Source organism: Schistocerca serialis, chromosome 4, assembly GCF_023864345.2.
Source record: "Schistocerca serialis cubense isolate TAMUIC-IGC-003099 chromosome 4, iqSchSeri2.2, whole genome shotgun sequence".
Classification (NCBI taxonomy): Eukaryota; Metazoa; Arthropoda; class Insecta; order Orthoptera; family Acrididae; genus Schistocerca; species Schistocerca serialis.
Window position 1 is genome coordinate 383,119,497 of NC_064641.1, and position 22,291 is coordinate 383,141,787.

Consider the following 22,291-nt stretch of genomic DNA (forward strand, 5'->3'; position numbering starts at 1 on the left):
AGCATTTTTCCGGGGGTGAAACTTTTGTACGACTGCCAAAGAATCATCTCGTCGAAGATGAAAGCGAAAAATTGCGATAAAGACGTGTAAATATGTGACAGTTGAAAACACATGGGCACTGTCAAATGTCTTTTGCGCGCGATTCCTTGACGCATCAACTGGTTAGTTCATGAACCTGAATGCCAAATATACACGTAAACGTTTCCAAATACCGGCAAAGTTGCCCCAGTTGAGGGTACCTTAACCCACTGACTGCCATGATCCCCATTTGGGGAGCTGTCTCTAGAACGGAAGTTTTGTATTTCTGATTATGTTGGCATCAATTGTTACTATTTTATATAGCCGTCTAAACGGTTGTCAGTTGTTATTGAACGACTGAGCTCTAAAATAATGTGCGAGTGAATTTCTGAGGGACCAAACTGCTGAGGTTATCGGTCCCTAGACTTACACGCTACTTAAAGTAACTTAACGCTAAGGACAACACTCACACCCATGCCCGAAGGAGGACTCGAACCTCGTCGGGAGGGGCCGCACGATTAGTGACATTGAGCCTCTGACCGCGCGGCGAGTGAGCTCTACAGGATTATTTGTGTGCAGAAGTAAAGTTTTTCAGAGAAACAGAAGTTGAAAATTTTCAAAACAATATAAGTCATATTACTATATAAATAACTTCCAGCACCTGTGTACTGACAGGTTCTGTGATGGCTTTAGAAGATGTTTATTGGTTACCTATTTCGAAGGCTTATTTTATTTTTCCATGAGCCTCTCTGAATTTCGATCACTATTCAGGACATATGGCAGGTTCCGCCTAAAACAATGTTTTGTTTTTCTTTTTCCCCAGGCACGAGTCGCTATAAAGCTCTTACTCTAAGGGAAATTGTACAAATTTAAGTGTCCCTAATACCTTGTCTTCTTCTATAACAAGGGCAAAGCGAATGAGACCATTGACATGGTCGAGCTCCCTCCAGATCGTACAGATAACATGCCCGACTGTGATGGTACTGGCAAAAATATATTGGTAGATACTTTCCAGCTGATGTGCCAGCTACCTTGGAAGTTAGTTCATGCTGATGAAGAAAGGGAGGCCGAAGAAAGTGCAGACCATCGTAACACGAAAATGAAGGGTAATATCACATCTAATTGGACAACAGAAGATATAACTTACAGTAAAACTTACACTGATCTGGCACAAAATTAACCGAGCAGCTGCAATTTGGTAGCAGCACTAAAAGAAAAGTCTGCAATTGATTTCTTTGAAGAATTCTTTGACGAAAAGGTACTGAACTTGATTGCAGTGAGTCTTGGAATTTCATGCTGATGAAAAAAGGGAGGCCGACGAAAGTGCAGACCATCGCAACACGAAAATGAAGGGTAATATCACATTTAATTGGACAACAGAAGATATAACTTACAGTAAAACTTACGCTGATCTGGCAGAAAATTATCCGAGCAGCTGCAATTTGGTAGCAGCACTAAAAGGAAAGTCTGCAATTGATTGCTTTGAAGAATTCTTTGACGAAAAGGTACGGAACTTGATTGCAGTGAGCCTAATATGCTTCACAGAAGAAAAATCACAGCTTTGAGTTACCCAACGAATGCATAAAAAAATTCTTAGGTGTACTGCTCTTCACTGAATACCATGCTCTCCCAAAGGGACAATTGTATTGGACTTAAGACGATGACACCCATATAAGGTGTGTACGACAGTGCATGAGCCGCAACAGGTGTCTGGAAATCAAGTGCCACCTTTGCTTTAATGGTAACACACCTCTGAACACAATACCAGCTGATGAACGGGGTAAAAATTTCAAAATTCGTCCAATGATGGACTTACTGAATAAAAATTTCAAGAAATTTCAAGCTTTTACTGATAGCCTGAGCACTGATGACCAAATGGTTCGATATTACGGACACCATTATATAAAACAGTTCTTTCGCAGGAAACCAGTGAGATTTGGATTCAACAGTGGGTCATGTGGTGTGCCCTTATCTACAGCCTCGAGAATGAAAATATTCCACCGCTACAATTAAGAAGGATAGTGGCATCGCGCTCAATCATCGCTGCTTCTGATTCAAAAATGGCGGAGGATCCATCATACTCAAAAGCATACACTTCTCGTGCACCAGTTGAACTGAGGACTTCTGGAACTGGGCACGTGATTGAATCCATGAGATGTGGAAACAAAGGAAATGTGGAATTCGCAAGAAAAGCGCAAGGATGTAGTGCTCTGTGTGTAGGAGGGGAGGGCGGTCTAGCTCGTGGTCGTGCGGTAGCGTTCTCGCATCCCGCGCCCCGGTTCCCGGGTTCGATTCCTGGCGGGGTCAGGGATTTTCTCTGCCTCGTGATGACTGGTGTGGTGTCACCGCCAGACACCACACTTGCTAGATGGTAGATTAAATCGGCCGCGGTCCATTTAGTTCATGTCGGACCCGCGTGTCGCCACTGTGTGATCGCAGACCTAGCGCCACCACAAGGCAGGTCTCGTGATACGAACAAGCACTCGTCCCAGTTGTACGAAGACCTAGCTAGCGACTAGATGTACGAAGCCTTTCTCTCTCATTAGCCGAGAGACAGAATAGCCTTCAGCTAAGTTAATGGCTACGAACTAGCAAGGCGCCATTAGCCTTACAGTGATTGTAATTAAAGTCTCCTGTGTATAGTCAAGAGCGATGTACCACAATGATTGATTAAAGATAAGTATTAATCCAGCTACGTACTTTTCTTCATAGCATTAATTACGTAGCCTGTTCCAGTACTTGACGCCCGTCGGCGTGTGTGTGTACGCGTGCCTTTCTTTCGGCTACCCGTCACTGTGGACTGGCTGCCTTGTCAGTCCACTTCATTGGCGACGAGTTAAAGTATTCTTTCTGATTGCTTACATTTACTTGTGTCATGGCTTCGCCAGATGTACTGTCCGAATTTTATCGCTTGCAGAATCAGCAGACGCAGGCGTTATTGGATGCCCTTGGACAGCTCGTCCAGGGTCAACGTGCCATTCAAACCGATGCGGCCGCCGCCGCTTCACCGGTACCGCAGCCATAACCTGCCGTTGCACCGCCTTTTAGGCACTGCGACCCGAACCACGAGACTTGGCGGGAATGGTCCCGCCAGTTTGCCTTCCACCTCGCCGCATACAGAATTCAAGGTAATGAGCGGCAGCCGTTTTTGCTTTCTTGTGTTGGTGTGTCCACCTACCGTGTGATAGTGAAATTGTTTCCCCGACGCGACGTGGCAACTCTGTCCTATGAGGAAATTTTGTCTGCTTTAGATGCCTATTTCAAAGAAACAGTTAATGTAGTTGCAAAACGGTATACGTTTTTTCATACAAAACGTACGGCCGGTCAAACTAATAGGGAGTGGGTAGCCACATTGCAAGGACTTACTAGGGAGTGTTCTTTTGACTGTGACTGTGGTCTTTCTTATTCAGATACAATGGTGCGTGATGCAATTGCACAGAACGTTTCTGATGTTCGCATACGGGAGCAAATATTGAAACTAGTTAATCCCTCCCTTCAACAAGTGATAGACATTTTGGATAGACAAGACACACTTGACTGTGCTCAGGAATCTTTTGAAACTTCGCCAGCAGTGTGTAACATTAACCGGCCTGCCGGGCGAGCTGCGGGGCCCGGTCAACTGCCATCGCACAAACGCAGCTGCCGCCGCGCTCTAAGCCACGTGTGCCGCGCCAGCCCACAAATGCAGTAAAATCATGCCCGCGATGTGCTACTAGACATTCGCGTGAACATTGCCCGTCACGCCAAGCTATTTGCTTTTTCTGTAATACGAAAGGACATGTTCAAAGTGTTTGCCAGAAAAAGCTCCGATCAGACAATCGCAATCATTCCAGGCCCTTTGCTTCGCGCCGGAATCGAACCAAGGACACTCAGGCTCGTGGACTTTCGCCCATGGACATTCATGTCGTTAATTCCGATTCGTCCAGTGCCACTTTCTCTAACAGTGACTGTGTTCGTCCCACAAAAACTGTGCGTCGACGTCGCCGGAAATCACGTCAATTAGCAAGTAATTCTGTACCAGTGTCTATTCAAGTTGCACAAAACAGTCGCTCTTGTCGTCAGCAGAACAATAAACTTTTTGTGGACTTAGACTTTGAAGGCAAAGTGATACCATTCCAGCTCGATACCGGAGCTGCAGTTTCATTGCTCAATCACGACACGTACAAACAACTGGGCAAACCTCCGTTGCGTGCCGCAAATGTTAAGCTAACCACATATTCAGGACAGAAAATTCCTGTGTTTGGACAGTGCAGCCTTCTTGCAACATATAAAGGACAAACAAAACTTGTGTCGTTTTACGTTCTTCGTTCTTCTACGGCAGTGAACTTGTTTGGCTTAGATTTATTTCAGTTGTTTAACATGTCTATTGTCAATCAGGTCCTATCAGTGAATCAGACTGTGCCTTCTTAGGTTGCGCTAAAAACTATGAAGCACATTTGGAACTGAAGGTCAACGCGCAACCGAAATTTTTCAGAGCGCGCAATGTTCCCCACGCATTGCGTCATGAGGTCGCAAGAACATTAAACGATCTAGAATCACAGGGTGTAATTGAACGTGTGCAAGCTTCTCTCTGGGCCTCACCCTTAGTAATTTTGCCAAAACCTTCCGGCAAATTGAGACTTTGCGTGGACTTCAAGGCCACAGTGAATCCACAACTAGTGACTGCTACTTTTCCTTTGCCCCGCCCGGAAGATCTTTTTGCTAAACTGTGCCCGGGAAAATATTTTTCGAAGTTGGATCTCGCCGATGCGTACTTGCAAATACCTGTGGACGACGAATCCCAGCGTGTATTGGTGGTTAACACGCATCTTGGATTGTACAGGTTCAAAAGACTGCCGTTCGGGTGTGCATCCGCCCCTGCATTGTTTCAGCAATATTTACAAACTATTTGTGCGTCGGTCCCTACTGCAGCAAACTATCTGGACGATATAGTGATCTCCGGACAGACAGAAGAAGATCATCTTGCGAACCTACGAACGTTATTTCAGGTCTTGCGACAAAATGGTCTTCGCTTGAGGAAGGACAAATGTGTGTTTTTTGCTCGTGACTTACCATACCTGGGCCATGTCATCAATGCCCAAGGCATACATCCGAGTCCAGAGCACCTCCGTGCCATACACGATTTACCTTCCCCTCGCAATGTGAAACAGCTACAGAGTGTGTTGGGTAAAATTAACTATTAGCACAAATATATGCGCAATGCCTCTTCCATTTCAGCTCCGCTTCATCGCTTACGCCGTAAAGGTGTTCCGTTCGTCTGGACGACGGAATGCGAACGCGCCTTTCGCCAGTTGAAATCGGCGTTGCTTTCTAATACTTGCCTCACGCCTTTCGATCCCCAGAAACCCCTTTTGTTAATGGTAGATGCATCGGATTTCGGGATCGGTGCTGTGCTTGCGCACAAAGTTGGCTCCCATGATCGCCCTATTGCCTTAGCGTCCAAATTGCTCTCGTCTGCGCAAAGAAATTATTCACAGATAGAGAAAGAAGCTTTGGCTCTCGTGTTTGGTGTTACTAAGTTCCATGATTTCTTGTATGGTCGTCACTTTACCATCATCACAGACCACAAACCTTTGACATCGCTTTTTCATCCGAACAAGCCTGTACCTCCGCGTACAGCGCAGAAATTCATTCGCTGGTCTATTTTCCTCTCGCAGTACCGCTACGATATTTTGTATCGGTCCACTGCTAAGCACGGAAACGCCGATGCGTTGTCCCGTTTGCCTGTTGCTGAGGATAAAGCATTCGATTCTTCCGAACTTGCTTGCATGTTCATTGATTCGGAAACCGATGAAGTGGGCGAATCGTTTCCGATTGATTTTCGTCGTGTAGCTACCGCCACAGCTGCTGACCCTGTCCTGGCTACCGTCTTGCGTTTTGTTGCTACGCAATGGCCTTTGTCAAAGTCTCGGATCGAGGATCCGTTGGTTCGCCGATTTTTTGCTCACAAGGAGACTTTTTGTTCGACGTGGTGTTTTGTTGTTGCGTTCTGATAATGATCAGTCAAGAGTCGTGGTCCCACGTTCGTTACAGTCCTCTGTTTTACAGCTTCTTCACCAAGGACATTGGGGTATAGTGCGAACGAAACAACTTGCTCGTCAGCACTGCACTTGGTTCGGAATCGATGCTGCGATTACGAATATGTGTTCTTCTTGCATGGCGTGTGCCGAACAACAATCCGCACCGCCGCGGAAAGTCTTTGCATGGCCAAAAGCCACTTCCCCTTGGCAACGCTTGCACATTGATTTTGCTGGTCCATTCTGGAATGCTCGATGGTTGGTTCTGGTCGATGCCTTCAGTAATTTTCCTTTTGTTGTCCGGATGTCTTCCACGACGTCCTCCGCCACCATCCAAGCGTTGTCTGCTATCTTTTGCATTGAAGGTCTCCCGCAGACTATTGTTTCCGACAATGGCCCACAATTCATGTCCGCAGAATTTCAGTCATTCTGCCAGGCCAATGGTATTCAACATCTGACATCCGCGCCGTTTTCGCCTCAGTCAAACGGTGCCGCTGAACGATTGGTCCGGACTTTCAAGTCACAGATGTTGAAATTGAAAGAGTCGCATTCTCGGGAGGACGCATTGTTGCTCTTTCTGTCTTCGTATCGCTCTCAGCCCCGAGATGGTCGCTCGCCGGCTGAGTTGCTCCACGGTCGTCCTCATCGCACCTTGATGTCTTTGCTGCATCCGCCGCATCAGGTTCCTTTGCAGCGGCAGACTCCTGCTTTTGCTCCAGGCGACGTTGTATTTTATCGCAACTATCGAGGTTCACGGCGTTGGCTCGCAGGGCGCATTCTTCGCTGCCTCGGCCGCGCGATGTATTTGGTTTTGGGGGCCTCTGGTGAGGTGCGTCGGCATCTCAATCAGCTGCGCCTCTGTCGTCGCACGGGTTCTGCCGCTCCCCGTCTGCTTTCAGCGATGGTGCCGTCCGGTCAGCGCCCTGGGGACCCATCTACTGGCTCGCCTCATCCCCAGGTGTTACCGACGATGCCTTCCATTTTGCCCTATGGCGACGCGCCGCCGCAGCAGCCGCCGCCGCCGCCGCCGCCGCCGCAGCCGCCGGTACTCCGGCCGGCGCCGCCCGCATTCGACGCTTCGCTGCAGCCGCCACGCGCCTCCCTGGGTCACGCGCCGCCGATCGCTTCCCGTGACCTGCTGTCCTCCGCCATGGAACTCTTGCCCGCTCCGGACCACTTGACGTCATCGCGCGTCGGGTACCCCGACGCAATGGAGGTCGACCCTTCGGCCCCTCCTGTCTCATTACGGGCGCATACACCGCATGTTGACGTGCACCCTGGACTAGCTTTTCAGGCGTTTCCTAGCTCCCCTCGGACCGAATGGCCGGGTGCGGGTGGCACAGCCTCGCCTGTTGTTAGGCTCCCCACCTCATCGCATACGTCAACATGGGGTCCTCCCCACGGCGGGCGGAAGCCTTATCTGACGACCGTTCGCCGATTTGCGGGGGAGGAATGTGGTGTCACCGCCAGACACCACACTTGCTAGGTGGTAGATTAAATCGGCCGCGATCCATTTAGTTCATGTCGGACCCGCGTGTCGCCACTGTGTGATCACAGACCTAGCGCCACCACAAGGCAGGTCTCGTGATACGAACAAGCACTCGTCCCAGTTGTACGAAGACCTAGCTAGCGACTAGATGTACGAAGCCTTTCTCTCTCATTAGCCGAGAGACAGAATAGCCTTCAGCTAAGTTAATGGCTACGAACTAGCAAGGCGCCATTAGCCTTACAGTGATTGTAATTAAAGTCTCCTGTGTATAGTCAAGAGCGATGTACCACAATGATTGATTAAAGATAAGTATTAATCCAGCTACGTACTTTTCTTCATAGCATTAATTACGTAGCCTGTTCCAGTACTTGACGTCCGTCGGCGTGTGTGTGTACGCGTGCCTTTCTTTCGGCTACCCGTCACTGTGGACTGGCTGCCTTGTCAGTCCACTTCAACTGGGTGTTGTGTGATGTCCTTAGGTTAGTTAGGTTTAAGTAGTTCTAAGTTCTAGGGGACTGATGACCATAGATGTTAAGTTCCATAGTGCTCAGAGCCATTTGATCCATTTTCGGAGGGCGGTCGAAAAGTTTCTAGCCCGAGATAGTTACCGTAATGTCTCGCACAAACAACACTACCTACTTTCATGGTGACCCTTTGTGGGTATGCAAGTCAAATTTCGCGGCTCCAGCGTCGTTAGTTTTGCCGCTAGGATGCGTTGTACATCATAGTGTAAGCGGAATGGTGAATATCGAGAGAATCAAGAACCATGCTGTGATTGAATATCTTCATTTGAAGGGAATGATACCCAAGGAAATTGCGGATGACATGCGGAATACGCTTAAGGACAGTGCTCCGTCTTATACAACAGTCAAAATCTGGGTGTCCGACTTCAAACGTGAAAGAACGAGTGTGGAAGATGCGCCAAGGAGCGGAGGGCCTGTCACCGTTGCCACGGATGAAACAGTGACTGCAATTCACGATACGATTTTGCACGATCGTCGAACAGCGTTGCAGCACATTGAAACCACATTTGGAATCTCCCACGGGCGTGCTCATGACATTGATGTGTATATTTTGGGAATGTGGAAAGTTTTATCTCAATGGGTCCCGAAAGATTTGAATGCAGATCAGAGACGGGAGCATGTGAAGTGTTGTGAAAAAATGGAATATCGTGTGGCGAGGGCCTCCCATCGGGTAGACAGGTCGCCTGGTGCAAGTCTTTTGAGGTGACGCCACTTCGGTGACTCGTGTGTCGAGGAGGATGACATGATGATGAGGACAACACAACACCCAGACCCAGAGCGGAGGAAATCTCCGACCCAGCCGGGAATCGAAGCCGGGCCCCGCGCATGGAATTGTGCCGCGCTGACAACTCAGCTCTGGAGGCGGACAGTGTCGTGAAGAAATCGTCCGCCAATTAGAAGCGGATGAAGACGGCTTTCTTGCAAGGTATGTGACAATGGACGAAACGTGTGTTCACTACTTTGATCCTGAGACAAAACAACAGTCACAACAATCGAAACATCATTCATCCCCCACCTCAATAAAACTCCAGGTGCAAAAATCAGCCGATAAGGTGACGGCGTCAGTCGTCTGGACTGCAGAAAGGGTAATTATTGTGGATTCCTTTCAAAAGGATGCAACTATCAATACATCATACTATTGCACCCTCTTGCGCCGTTTGAGAGAAGAGAGGAAGAAAAAACGGCAAGGAAAATTGGAGCGCGGAGTTCTTTAGCATCAGGACAACGCACCGGCGCACAAAGCCCTCGCTACACTGGCAACTCTGCGTGACTGCGGGTTCGAATTGTTACGCCATCCACCATTTTCTACAGATCTGGCTCCGTTAGACTCTCTTTTTTCCCAAAGCTAAAAAAATTCCCTGAAAGGACGATTATTTGACAATGATGATGCAGTTATGGATGCCGTGAATGCTTGGTTGGACTCGAAATCGAAGACCTTTTATCTGAGTGGGTTGCAGAAGTTATTCGAGTGTGCCTACAGGTGTATTAGTGTACACGGGTATTATATTGAAAAATGAATTGGAAATATAAAATTTCTGTCATTCTTTATTTGTTAGGACGAGTTTTTGACACCCCCCCCCCTTCCCCTTGTAGAATGGGTATTCCTATGGAATGCATTGTTTGCACAAAAAATACAAGAAAATTTAAAAACAGTGGCATGTGCCATGATCCCCATTTGGGGTTCGACTAAAATATATCCTTTATTTCGAGGTTATTTGAGGTTTTTACCTAACGTTGTTTTTCTCAGTCTCTGTGTCATTCAGGCAACACAGAAATAATGTAGACTGAAAAAAGAAAATGGGACAGTTAGCGGGCTAGGCAGTAAGCCCTGGCGAGAGTACCTGGAGGTGGCGCATGCGCCGGCAGAGGTGCAGCAGCCGCAGCGTGCCCGCCGTGTTGTGCTCGACGGCGGCCCGCAGCCCCGCCTCGAGCCGCAGCGAGGCGGCGCAGTGGAAGACGACCGACACCTCGGCCAGCAGGCGGGCGCGGTCCGCGGGCTGCAGCCCAAGGTCCGCTCGCAGCACGTCTCCTTCGACCGCGTGCAGCCGCTCCAGCGCCGACGGGTCCGTCCGCCGCAGCCTGTCGAATAGCTGTCCGCACGGCAGGATTTAGGTACAGGCCAGGTACGAACACTATGTTGTTGTTGTAGTTGTTGTCTTCAGTCCTGAGACTGATTTCATGCAGCTCTCCATGCTACTCTCTCCTGTGCAAGCTTCTTCATCTCCCAGTACCTACTGCAACCTACATCCTCCTGAATCTGCTTAGTGTATTCATCCCTTGGTCTCCCTCTACGTTTTTTACCCTCCACGCTGCCCTCCAATGCTAAATTTGTGATCCCTTGATGCCTCAGAACATGTCCTACCAACCGGTCCCTTCTTCTCGTCAAGTTGTGCCACAAACTCCTCTTCTCCCCAATTCTATTCAATACCTCCTCATTAGTTATGTGATCTACCCATCTAATCTCCAGCATTCTTCTGTAGCACCACATTTCAAAAGCTTCTATTCTCCTCCTGTCCGAACTATTTATCGTCCATGTTTCACTTCCATACATGGTTGCACTCCATACAAATACTTTCAGAAACGTCTTCCTGACACTTATATCAATACTCGATGTTAACAAATTTCTCTTCTTCAGAAACGCTTTCCTTGCCATTGCCAGTCTACATTTTATATCCTCTCTACTTCGACCATCATCAGTTATTTTGCTCCCCAAATAGCAAAACTCGTTTACTACTTTGAGTGTCTCATTTCCTAATCTAATTCCCTCGTCATCACCCGACTTAATTCGACTACATTCCATTATCCTCGTTTTGCTTTTGTTGATGTTCATCTTATATCTTCCTTTCAAGACACTGTCCAATCCGTTCAACTGCTCTTCCAGGTCCTTTCCTGTCTCTGACAGAATTACAATGTCATCGGCGAACCTCAAAGTTTTTATTTCTTCTCCATGGATTTTAATACCTACTCCGAATATTTCTTTTGTTTCCTTTACTGCTTGCTCAATATACAGATTGAACAACATCGGGGAGAGGCTACAAGCCTGTCTTACTCCCTTCCCAACCACTGCTTCCCTTTCATGCCCCTCGACTCTTATAACTGCCATCTGGTTTCTGTGCAAATTGTAAATAGCCTTTCGCTCCCTGTAATTTACCCCTGCCACCTTCAGAATTTGAAAGAGTATTCCAGTAAACATTGTCAAAAGCTGTCTCTAAGTCTACAAAATCTAGAAATGTAGGTTTCCTTTACTTAATCTTTCTTCTAAGATAAGTCATAAGGTCAGTAATGCCTCACATGTTCGAACATTTCTTCGGAATCCAAACTGATCTTCCCCGAGGTCAGCTTCTACCAGTTTTTTCATTCGTCTGCATGGAATTCGCGTTAGTATTTTGCAGCTGTGACTTATTAACACTATATCCATTTCATTACGCTTTATCCCTGTCTGTGGGGCGAACACATATTGGTTCCATCGCACGACGAACATCGATGTGTTGTACAGGGTGTCCCTCATAAAACCGGTTAATCGTCTCTAGTGGAACTGCCTGTGAAGTGGCAACACTGTCTCGAAAGTTGGCTACACTGCATTTTATCGGAAAGCTGAGTGCCGCTGTGTGCGCGTGCATCAGTTGTTACGAGGAGCTCGTATTGTTGAGTTCTACAGCAGTGGGGCAGTTTGCATTAGAACAGCGAATTGATATTGTGAAGCGTTACATAAAGATAGGTTTGACCAAGGAATGTAAAGAAATGTTTCAAACGAAATATTCTGGTAGGAAACTCCCCACAATCACCGCTGTTAAAGATCTGTCAAGAAATGGAAAGCTGTAGCATCCCTTCAGAACGTGTAGAGGAATACACAACCGACATGGAGGACTCCTGAAACTATACGCACAATTCGAGTGGACAGTACGAGAAGTCCGCACAAGTCGGTAAGTAGGTATCTCGTACATCGTATATTAAAACATATGAAATTAAAAGCCAATAGTATGAGTGTGGTGCAAGACTTGAAATTTGAGGATGAGGAAAAAAGACTTCATTATTGTAACCGACTGTTATCATCAATTACTAACAGCCGACTAGTTTCCAAACTTACACTACTGGCCATTAAAATTGCTGCACCACGAAGATGATGTGCTACAGACGTGAAATTTAACCGACAGGAAGAAGATGCTGTGATATGCAAATGATTAGCTTTTCAGAGCATTCACACAAGGTTGGTGCCGGTGGCGACACCTACAACGTGCTGACATGAGGAAAGTTTCCAACCGATTTCTCATACACAAACAGCAGTTGACGGGCGTTGCCTTGTGAAACGTTGTTGTGATGCCTCGTGTAAGGTGGAAAAATGTGTACCATCACGTTTCCGACTTTGGTAAAGGTCGGATTGTAGCCTATCGCGATTGTGGTTTATCGTATCGCGACATTGCTGCTTGCGTTGGTCGAGATCCAACGACTGTTAGCAGAATATGGAATAGGTGGGTTCAGAACGGTAATACGGAACGTCGTGCTGGATCCCAACGGCCTCGTATCACTAGCAGTCGAGATAACAGGCATTTTATCCGCATTGCTGCAACGGATCGTGCAGCCACGTCTCGATCCCTCAGTCAACAGATGGGGACGTTTGCAAGACAACAACCATCTGCACGAACTGTTCGAAGACGTTTGCAGCAGCATGGACTATCAGCTCGGAGACCGTGGCTGCCGTTACCCTTGACGCTGCATCACAGACAGGAGCGCCTGCGATGGTGTACTCAACGAAGAACCTGGGTGCACGAATGGCAAAACGTCATATTTTCGGATGAATCCAGGTTCTGTTTATAGCATTATGATGGTCGCATCCGTGTTTGGCGACTTCGCGGTGAACGCATATTGGAAGCGTGTATTCGTCATCGCCATACTGGCGTATCGCCCGGCGTGATGGTATGGGGTGCCATTGGTTACACGTCTCGGTCACCTCTTGTTCGCATTGACGGCACTTTGGAACAGTGGACGCTACAATTCAGATGTGTTACGACCCGTGGCTCTACCCTTCATTCGATCCCTGCGAAACCCTACATTTCAGCAGTATAATGCATGACCGCATGTTGCAGGTCCTGTACGGGCCTTTGTGGATATAGAAAATGTTCGACTGCTGCTCTGGCGAGCACATTCTCCAGATCTCTCACCAACTGAAAACGTCTGATCAATGATGGTCGAGCAACTGTCTCGTCACAATACGCCAGTCACTACTCTTGATGAACTGTGGTATCGTGTTGAAGCTGCATGGGCAGCTGTACCTGTACACGCCATCGAAGTTCTGTTTGACTCAATGCCCAGGCGTATCAAAGACGTTATTACGGCCAGAGGTGGTTGTTCTGGGTACTGATTTCTCAGGATTTATGCATCCAAACTGCGAGAAAATGTAATCACATGACAGTTCTAGTATAGTATATTTGTCCAATGAATACCCGTTTATCGTCTACATTTCTTCTTGGTGTAGCAATTTTAATGGCCAGTATTGTAGTAGATTTTTGCTATCGCGATCACTTCAACCATAATCTTCCGACTCTGAAGTGATTGCTATGGCAAAAATCTACTAATACCAGTATTTCTGGCCCCTGTTTTGATCACAACCGAGGTAGAATCTGCCTACAAGTCGGTCATGGGCCTGAAGATGGCGTAGTAAAACGCTGAAACTGTTAGCGAAATCAAATAAGTTTGGAAGCCAGACAGTTGAAAGATGTTTGCTTTGACATCCTGTATCGAACAGCCGAGTCCCGCAACCACCTCTAAAAAAGAGACTCAGTTGCTAACGGTTACTTGGACCCTTGGCTTTACTTCATGTCAGACGAGGTCTGGTTTCATTTGTCATATTATGTAAACTCTTAGAACTGCAGATACTGGTTGCAGGACAACACATATTCTGCATGTAGAACCTCTCCACTCAGAGAAGATACGTGTTTGACGTGCGTCGTCCGGCATGCGCATTATTGGGCTCTTATTTTTCAATTACACCTCGAACAGTGCTAGATATCTAGAGATCTTTGACTCTTTCGGAGCACAGTTAACAGATGCAGAGAAGCTGTATGCAGTATTCCAACAAATGGACAACTGTTCACACATCCAACCAAAGAATGGTCCGCATCGCTAATGTACTCCCTGAAGTCAGACGTGCCAGTACAGGCCTATGGTCTCCAAGGTCCCCGGACTTAGCATCGTGAGATTTTTACGCATGGGGCGCACTAAAAAGCAACGTATATGCTGACAGTCCGCACAGCATTACTAGAGAAATTAACACCGCCCTTGCAGGATTACAGCGTGTTGCTGGTAAAGTAATCACACGAAGACAGCGACGCCTCGATGCCCATGGTCATCACTACCATCATCTATTATAAACAGGCAACAACATGTTTTGACGTTACTATTTTTGTTTACTTAGTTCATTGTTACTTGAATCTCGGGGGTGAGGCGTACCGGTTTTAATGGGACACCCTGTACTTTACCGGAACGAGGTAGGAATATTATACTTTAGTTGAAAAGGGTGCGACTTACCCGGAAATATTTGAGAGAAAGCATGCTTTTCCGAGCATATTTTGCAAGTGTTAACTTTAAGAAGTAATATAAGTCAGGCGGTAATTAGGAGAAAACTTCCTTTGCATAGTTTAATAGTCACGGTGCTAGTGCTATGCACTGGCTAAAATATGTGCTTTTCTGGAAGTTATAACTCGCGTGTAGAAACATCTAGTTGTAATTTCAAAACTTTTTAGGTTTATTGTAATTTCTATTTTAAATGTACACATTCTGGCATTTCTAGTGTTAAATCTGAATCCACAGACGACGTTTCAATTTAATGGTAATCATCGCAGGAAAAATGAAAAGGAGTTGTGGCATTCAGATACATTCCCTAGTAAGTAAACAAGTGATCTCTCTCTTTAAATTTCTTGTACGGCCCATTGAAATCTAAAGAAACACAGTCCGCAGCTCGTGGTCGTGCGGTAGCGTTCTCGCTTCCCACGCCCGGGTTCCCGGGTTCGATTCCCGGCGGGGTCAGGGATTTTCTCTGCCTCGTGATGACTGGGTGTTGTGTGCTGTCCTTAGGTTAGTTAGGTTTAAGTAGTTCTAAGTTCTAGGGGACTGATGACCAAAGATGTTAAGTCCCATAGTGCTCAGAGCCAAAGAAACACACAAAACACAAGAACAAAGAAAAATTTTGCTGTCATAGTGGAGTACAGTCTGATACACATTGACACATGGAGAGGTACACAACCCAACATTGTACTCACTAGCATCATTTATTTGCTCGGGTTGATTTCCTGATTTACCTGCAGGAAAATCCTTCATAGCAACACAATCTGTGAAAATAATTCGATAAACGTGTAATCTGAATTGTCATCAAATCTTTCGTTCTCATTGGCAGACTTTATAAATAATTTTCTCTAGATATTTCTATATTTCACTGCACATTTTGAGCATAACACCATCAAAAAAGCACACAAAACGTACGAAACAGAGATAACTTGAATGTCAGCTAACGCCTACGAAATAGACAGTAACAAAGATTTCAAAAATGACTAATTTTTACGAGTTACATCTGCTACCCTAGGAAAAACCACGAAGTCTGATAACCTGACAGTAATTTGGTACAGCCATAAATGTACGTTTGACACCGCGAAAAATAATCATTAACTTGGAGTCTACGATCATAATTGACGTGACATAATCAATAATGACCAAAATGCTCCTCATGACTCTGTAAGCTTTTAGAAGTGATGCCTTCACACCATACAAATACAGACTGGCGTGAGGTTCATTACCGGAAAAGAACTGATAGTTTTAGAGATAAGCAATTCTCATCCGCTACAGTAGAACAACAAACCAACAAAATGCACGAAATGACTCAGAATGTACATGAAAAACCAAAAATACTATATAATATGTTGATAACAGTAATATGCCATTAGTTATATCTAGTGTAAATCTACAGTGCTTAAGAACCAAGGTGGACCTTTTATCGTTCTTTGTAGAAGAAGTGAAACCACATGTTTTATGTTTCTGTGAGAGCACTGTTTGACTGAAGCAGAGGGTAACTATTACAAATCTTTTGAGTATTTAGATATGGTAAGTGCATAGTATAGACCTACTGCAACTCACGGTAGTGTGTCCCTGTACGCAAACAAAAATCTTAGTGTAGAGGAAATTGATTTAAAAACTTTTGTACATACGTGGATCTGTGTTACCAAACACTGATCTCACTGTTATCTCTGTATATCATTCACCGGATGGTAACTTCGAAAACTTCACTGCACTTATGGATAACTGTTTATCTTACCTTACACGCCTTAAGTCTAAACTCGCATTGTGTGGTGACTTCAACATACACATAGAAAGTGGAAGTACTAAAGAGAGGGTTTTCATGAACTTAATGAACATCTATGGGTTGTTTGTAGCAAACCAGCCCCCAACAAGAGGTGTGGCCTGTCTAGACACAGTTGTCACCAACCTCAGTACTTGGGAAAATAATATCAGTGTAGTGAACCAGTGATTGCAGACCACAGTGGATTAGTAATGGAGCTTAGTATGGAGAGCAAAAGTAAATTGCAACCAATCACATGGCACTCAAGATACACATTCAATAGAAGAGTTATCAAAGAAGAAAGATTTAACGACCTTAAAGCAGCACTGTCTAGTGTAAACTGGCAACAGAACCTTGCAGAAATGGGGTCCAGTGACTCATTTGAATGTCTGTTCCGAACCTTAAGAACAAAATTTCATTAAATTTTCTCAGAAATTCTCAAGAAGAACCCTGCAAGCAAGTCACAAGGAAGGGAAACAACCATTAAAGGGGAGATATGGTATACACCTGAGCTAAAGAAATTGTAATGCATCACCAAAACATTCAGAGACCACATGAAAATAGGCGTAGATCTTCCAACTAAAGAACTGCTTCACTGTAACTGTTTAAGAGCCATAACGATCTAGAGAAAGGCAGTGGAGGATGCAAAAAAGAAACACAATGACAGGTTCATTAAAGAGGCTCATAATCCATGTAAAGCATTATGCAGTCTGGTAAATGAGCACAGGAAGAATCCTACTTTCGTCTTAAATTCCGGTAGTCCTGGTGCCTTTAACCAGTACCTTATTAGTGTAGTGGAAAGTACGGTAAATGAAATTCCAGTTTCAGCTTAGATCCCATGGCCAATATGAAAAGTGTAAGCTGCACATTTAAAAACTGGGGGAAATACAGCCTGAGGACCTTGTAAAAACAGTAAAGTCCTACAAGCATTCAGAGAGTCCAGATATCTATGGTATGCCGTGCACAATACTGAAGAAAATAATACCAGAGCTTGCTCAGCCCCTAGTCACAGTGATTAACAAGTGTTTATCTTCTGGTGCCTTCCCAGATTTCCTGAAGGTCTCACGGACAGTACGACCTAGCCTTACTATTAAATAAATAAATAACAGTTATTATGTTTTTATGCGCATAAATCTACATAAAGCTCTAATATCAAGTGCTTAATTTGCTTTCGCATCTTTAAGCGCCTCGTGCTCGCGTGTATTATGTTGCTGGACTTGTGAAAAGTATTTCCGTACAATTGTCGTAATGTTTTCATGGGACTTCCCGTCAGTTAGAAAACTATCATGAGGCAGTCCTCCTGATATCATTACTTGCCTTGCACTCGCGTAAAACCATGCATAATTTACGGAGTTGAGAAAAGTCTATAGTGATCAGTGCGCTTGCTTACTTTGAGTCCAAAAAAGAACGGGATGCCAGCAGTTCCGTATAGTCAGTAGTGAGAACTTGTGAATGTTTCGGTATCAGTGAAAGTTCAGTGAAGCGAATATCGAGAGAATATAGAGAAATTTCATATCCTGTATCACCGAAAAAAGAGTTGCGGCAGGCGACAGAAGTTTGCAATCGACGAATTTAAATACTAAGTCGTAGGACTTCTATGTGGAAAGGCAATTTCTAACATAGCAGACGTATTGGAAAAGCTGAAGACTGAAGGCTTCCCTGATATGAGTGAAACGACCCTTCTGGATGCAATTCGGAAACTGGGCTTCAGAGACAAAAAGTTAAAAAAAAACTGAACAGGTGGTAAATAACCGAGTAGCAAGAAAGAGAGATGAGTTCTTGTGGGAAATACCACACTTGCGAAACACTACATGAACTATTACTGATGAGAGTTTGTGTGGTGTAAATCATTTTAGAAAGTTTGGCTGCAGGAACAAAGGATGTCTTTTACGTGAGAAAATGTGTATGATCATCACAGAGATCGCCCGACATGAATCCCATCCAACATTTATGGGGCATAATCGAGAGGTCAGTTCGTGCATACAATCCTGCATCAGCAATACGTTGCAATTATGGATGGCTATGGAGGCAGCATGGCCCAATATTTCTACAGGGGACTTCCAACGACTTATTGAGTCCACGCCACATCGAGTTACCGCATTACATCGCGCTGAGCAAAAGGAGATCCGACACGATCTCAGAAGGTATTCGAAGACTTGTGTCACTTCAGTGTATTTCATACATCATTCTTTGTTGCAAAATTCATTCGAGCTAATCTACTTTTCATTTCCTGTTAAATTATACACTATATGTTATTTGTTCATTTATTGAGAGCTGCTTGTATTTCGGGCGTTCACTTGAAATTTATCGCCCTCTTCTCGCAGCGACTTAATGCGGCAAAGATTTGTAGTGTATTGGAATGCTAGTACGAAGTTGCCATTCTTCTCTGGAGACCAGGCTCTTAACTGACAAACATGGGGAGTCTTCATTAGTAATGTATGATGTAACATACAAATGTTCAAGCTTTGCACTAAAGTTTTTCCCACCGCAACAGCTACAATGGTAAGTTCAACCGCAGCATCTTGCGTTTGACATTATAGCGATGAAATGAGTAATCAGGAAACAACGAAAATCCGCCTGTAAACAGAAGAAGGTTGTTCACTGATGCGGTAGAGATTAAGTGACTTTATCGTATTTATTGAGATACATTCTTTTTTTCTCTCATGTCTATGTTAATGTCGCCGGCTATGAAAAGTTTATGATGTCTGGATCTTGACACTAATAGTATTAGCAAATTGAGTTTATCTATGAAAGCGTTTTTGTTAATTCGTAGTGTACGATAAAATGACACAAATACAATTTTTTGTCATAGGCATTACTCAGCCCCCTTGAATATCGATTCTTTTGCACTTTACAAGAAGATATTCTGTCCTGCAGCCCGTGTCGCTATAACAGAGAGAGTAACTGTCTATTGAGTGTCAGTGAAACCACGACAAGCTGATCAATGATGGCCAGCCTGGTATCTACTTGCTGGTTATTGTTGATGTATACCACAGCCGTGGTCTGCTGTTGCTGCCTGATGGGTCCCACGGATGAGAAGACACGGGTGCACCCAGCGAGGTGGCGCAGTACTTAGCACACTGGACTCGCATTCGGGAGGACGACGGTTCAATCCCGCGTCCGGCCATCCTGATTTAGGTTTTCCGTGATTTCCCTAAATCACTTAAGGCAAATGCTGCGATGGTTCCTTTGAAAGGGCACGGCAGACTTCCTTCCCCATCCTTCCCTAATCTGATGAGACCGATGACCTCGCAGTTTGGTCTCTTCCCCCGAAATCAACCCAACCCAACTCGGGTGCAGCTGGCCCAGCTACACTAGCAGGCTGACCAGGCGTGGCGCGTCCATATAGTCTCCTGGCTGACTCGTGAGCACGTGCTGCCATCTTGTTCGATCCACGGTAGATGGTCAGGGCCTAGTCTACACGACAACTGGCATCCTCGACTACAGTCGGCATTCTTCACCTGAGCTGCGATGGTCTTCCTTAGAGAGTGCTGCGGTGGAAGCCCCTCTGGGTCATTGCGGAACGTCTGGGCAGGCGGCCCCTCCCTTGCCCCAGTACAGCTCACAGCCATGGCACTGACCTACGAGAGTCATTTCACAATTTGCTGACAAGGCATCAGCACTTCTTCGTGGCACACGCGATTACGCTAAGCTGCCGACCGCAATTCTGAAGCCACTTATAACTTTATACATTTTGTACAACTAATAAATGTTGCTGTAGATACCACTGTGTCACTGATGCCTCTGGGCATGAACCGGACCACTCACTCGCATTCCGCACTGTTAACAACACGAGCCCAGCTCCACGGGTAAAACTGGCATCAGGAAGTGGTATCTTGATACTCTGACACAGCAACATTGGTGTCATAACTGGCTGCCACTCAAGACTACTGTGACAGTGGAACCACGCTGGCTGCTGCCTTGACATTTCACCAAGGTCATTTTGCTGGCAAGTACACTGACAGAAAAAAAAAATTGCAGCACCAAAAAATAATTGATGTAGAGTAATGAAATTTCTGGAATAAATTTATCTAGGTAACATATTTAAGTGATTAGCGTTGCAAGATCACAGGTTAATGTAAGTGCGAGAAAAGCTATTGCAAATGTGGAATAATGGTACATTAATAACTCTTAGAAGTCGACCTCGGGGAAGATCAGTTCGGATTCCGTAGCATTGTTGGAACACGTCAGGCAATACTGACCCTACGAGTTATCTTAGATTAAGGAAAGGCAAACCTACGTTTCTAGCATTTGTAGACTTTGAGAAAGCTTTTGACAATGTTGACTGGAATACTCTCTTTCAAATTTTGAAGGTGGCAGGGGTTAAATACAGGGAGCGAAAGGCTATTTACAATTTGTACAGAAAACAGATGGCAGTTATAAGAGTCGCGGGACATGAAAGGGAAGCAGTGGTTGGGAAGGGAGTGAGGCAGGGTTGTAGCCTATCCCCGAAGTTATTCAATCTGTGTATTGAGCAAGCAGTAAAGGAAACAAAAGAAAAATTCGGAGTAGGAATTAAAATCCATGGAAAAGAAATAAAAACTTTGAGATTCGCCGATGACATTGTTATTCCGTCGGAGACAGCGCAGGACCTGGAAGAGCAGCTGAACGGAATGGACAGTGTCTTGAAAGGCGGATATAAGATGAACATGAACAAAAGCAAAACGAGGATAATGGAATGTAGTCGGATTAAATCAGGTGATGCAGAGGGAATTAGATTAGGAAACGAGACACTTAAAGTAGTAAACGAGTTTTGCCATTTAGGGAGCAAAATAACTGATGATGGTCGAAGTAGAGAGGATATAAAATGTAGACTGGCAATGGCACGGAAAGCATTTCTGAAGAAGAGAAATTTGTTAACATCGAGTATAGATTTAAGTGTCAGGAAGTCGTTTCTGAAAGTATTTGTATGGAGTGTAGCCATGTATGGAAGTGAAACTTGGACGATAAACAGTTTAGACAAGAAGAGAATACAAGCTTTCGAAATGTGGTGCTACAGAGGAATGCTGAAGGTTAGATGGGTAGATCACATAACTAATGAGGAGGTATTGAATAGAATTGGGGAGAAGAGAAATTTGTGGCACAACTTGACTAGAAGAAGGGATCGGTTGGTAGGACACTTTAAGTGTCTCATTTCCTAATCTAATTCCCTCTGCATCACCCGACTTAATTCGATTACATTCCATTATCCTCGTTTTGCTTTTGTTGATGTTCATCTTATATCCTCCTTTCAAGATACTGTCCATTCCGTTCAACTGCTCTTCCAAGTTCTTTCCTGTCTCTGACATAATTACAATGTCATCGGTGAACCTCAAAGTTTTTATTTCTTCTCCATGGATTTTAATACCTACTCCGAATTTTTCTTTTGTTTCTTTTACTGCTTGCTCAATATACAGATTGAATAACATCTGGGACAGGCTACAACCCTGTCTCACTCCCTTCCCAACCGCTGCTTTCCTTTCATGCCCCTCGACTCTTATAACTGCCCTCTGTTTTCTGTACAAATTGTAAATAGCCTTTCGCTCCCTGTATTTTACCCCTGCCACCTTTATAATTTGAAAGAGAGTATTCCAGTCAACATTGTCAAAAGCTTTCTCTATGACTACACATGCTAGAAACGTAGGTTTGCCTTTCCTTAATCTTTCTTCAAAGATAAGTCGTAAAGTCAGTATTGCCTCACGTGTTCCAACATTTCGACGGAATCCAAACTGATCTTCCCCGAGGTCGGCTTCTACCAGTTTTTCCATTCGTCTGTAAAGAATTCGCGTTAGTATTTTGCAGCTGTGACTTATTAAACTGATAGTTCGGTAATTTTCACATCTGTCAACACCTGCTTTCTTTGGGATTGGAATTATTATATTCTTCTTGAAGTCTGAGGGTATTTCTCTTGTCTCATACATCTTGCTCACCAGATGTA

At 45.1% G+C, this 22,291-nt stretch overlaps 1 protein-coding gene across 1 annotated transcript in view; it reads right to left on the reverse strand.

Annotated features, from left to right (window-relative positions):
* The window catches only part of LOC126474477 (putative fatty acyl-CoA reductase CG5065), a 203,239-nt gene that overhangs the window by 177,487 nt on the left and 3,461 nt on the right, over positions 1–22,291 (reverse strand). The window contains exon 2 of the mRNA XM_050101949.1: positions 9,890–10,138. Within this exon, the coding sequence (XP_049957906.1) occupies positions 9,890–10,138 (249 nt within the window). The remainder of the gene's footprint in view (positions 1–9,889; positions 10,139–22,291) is intronic.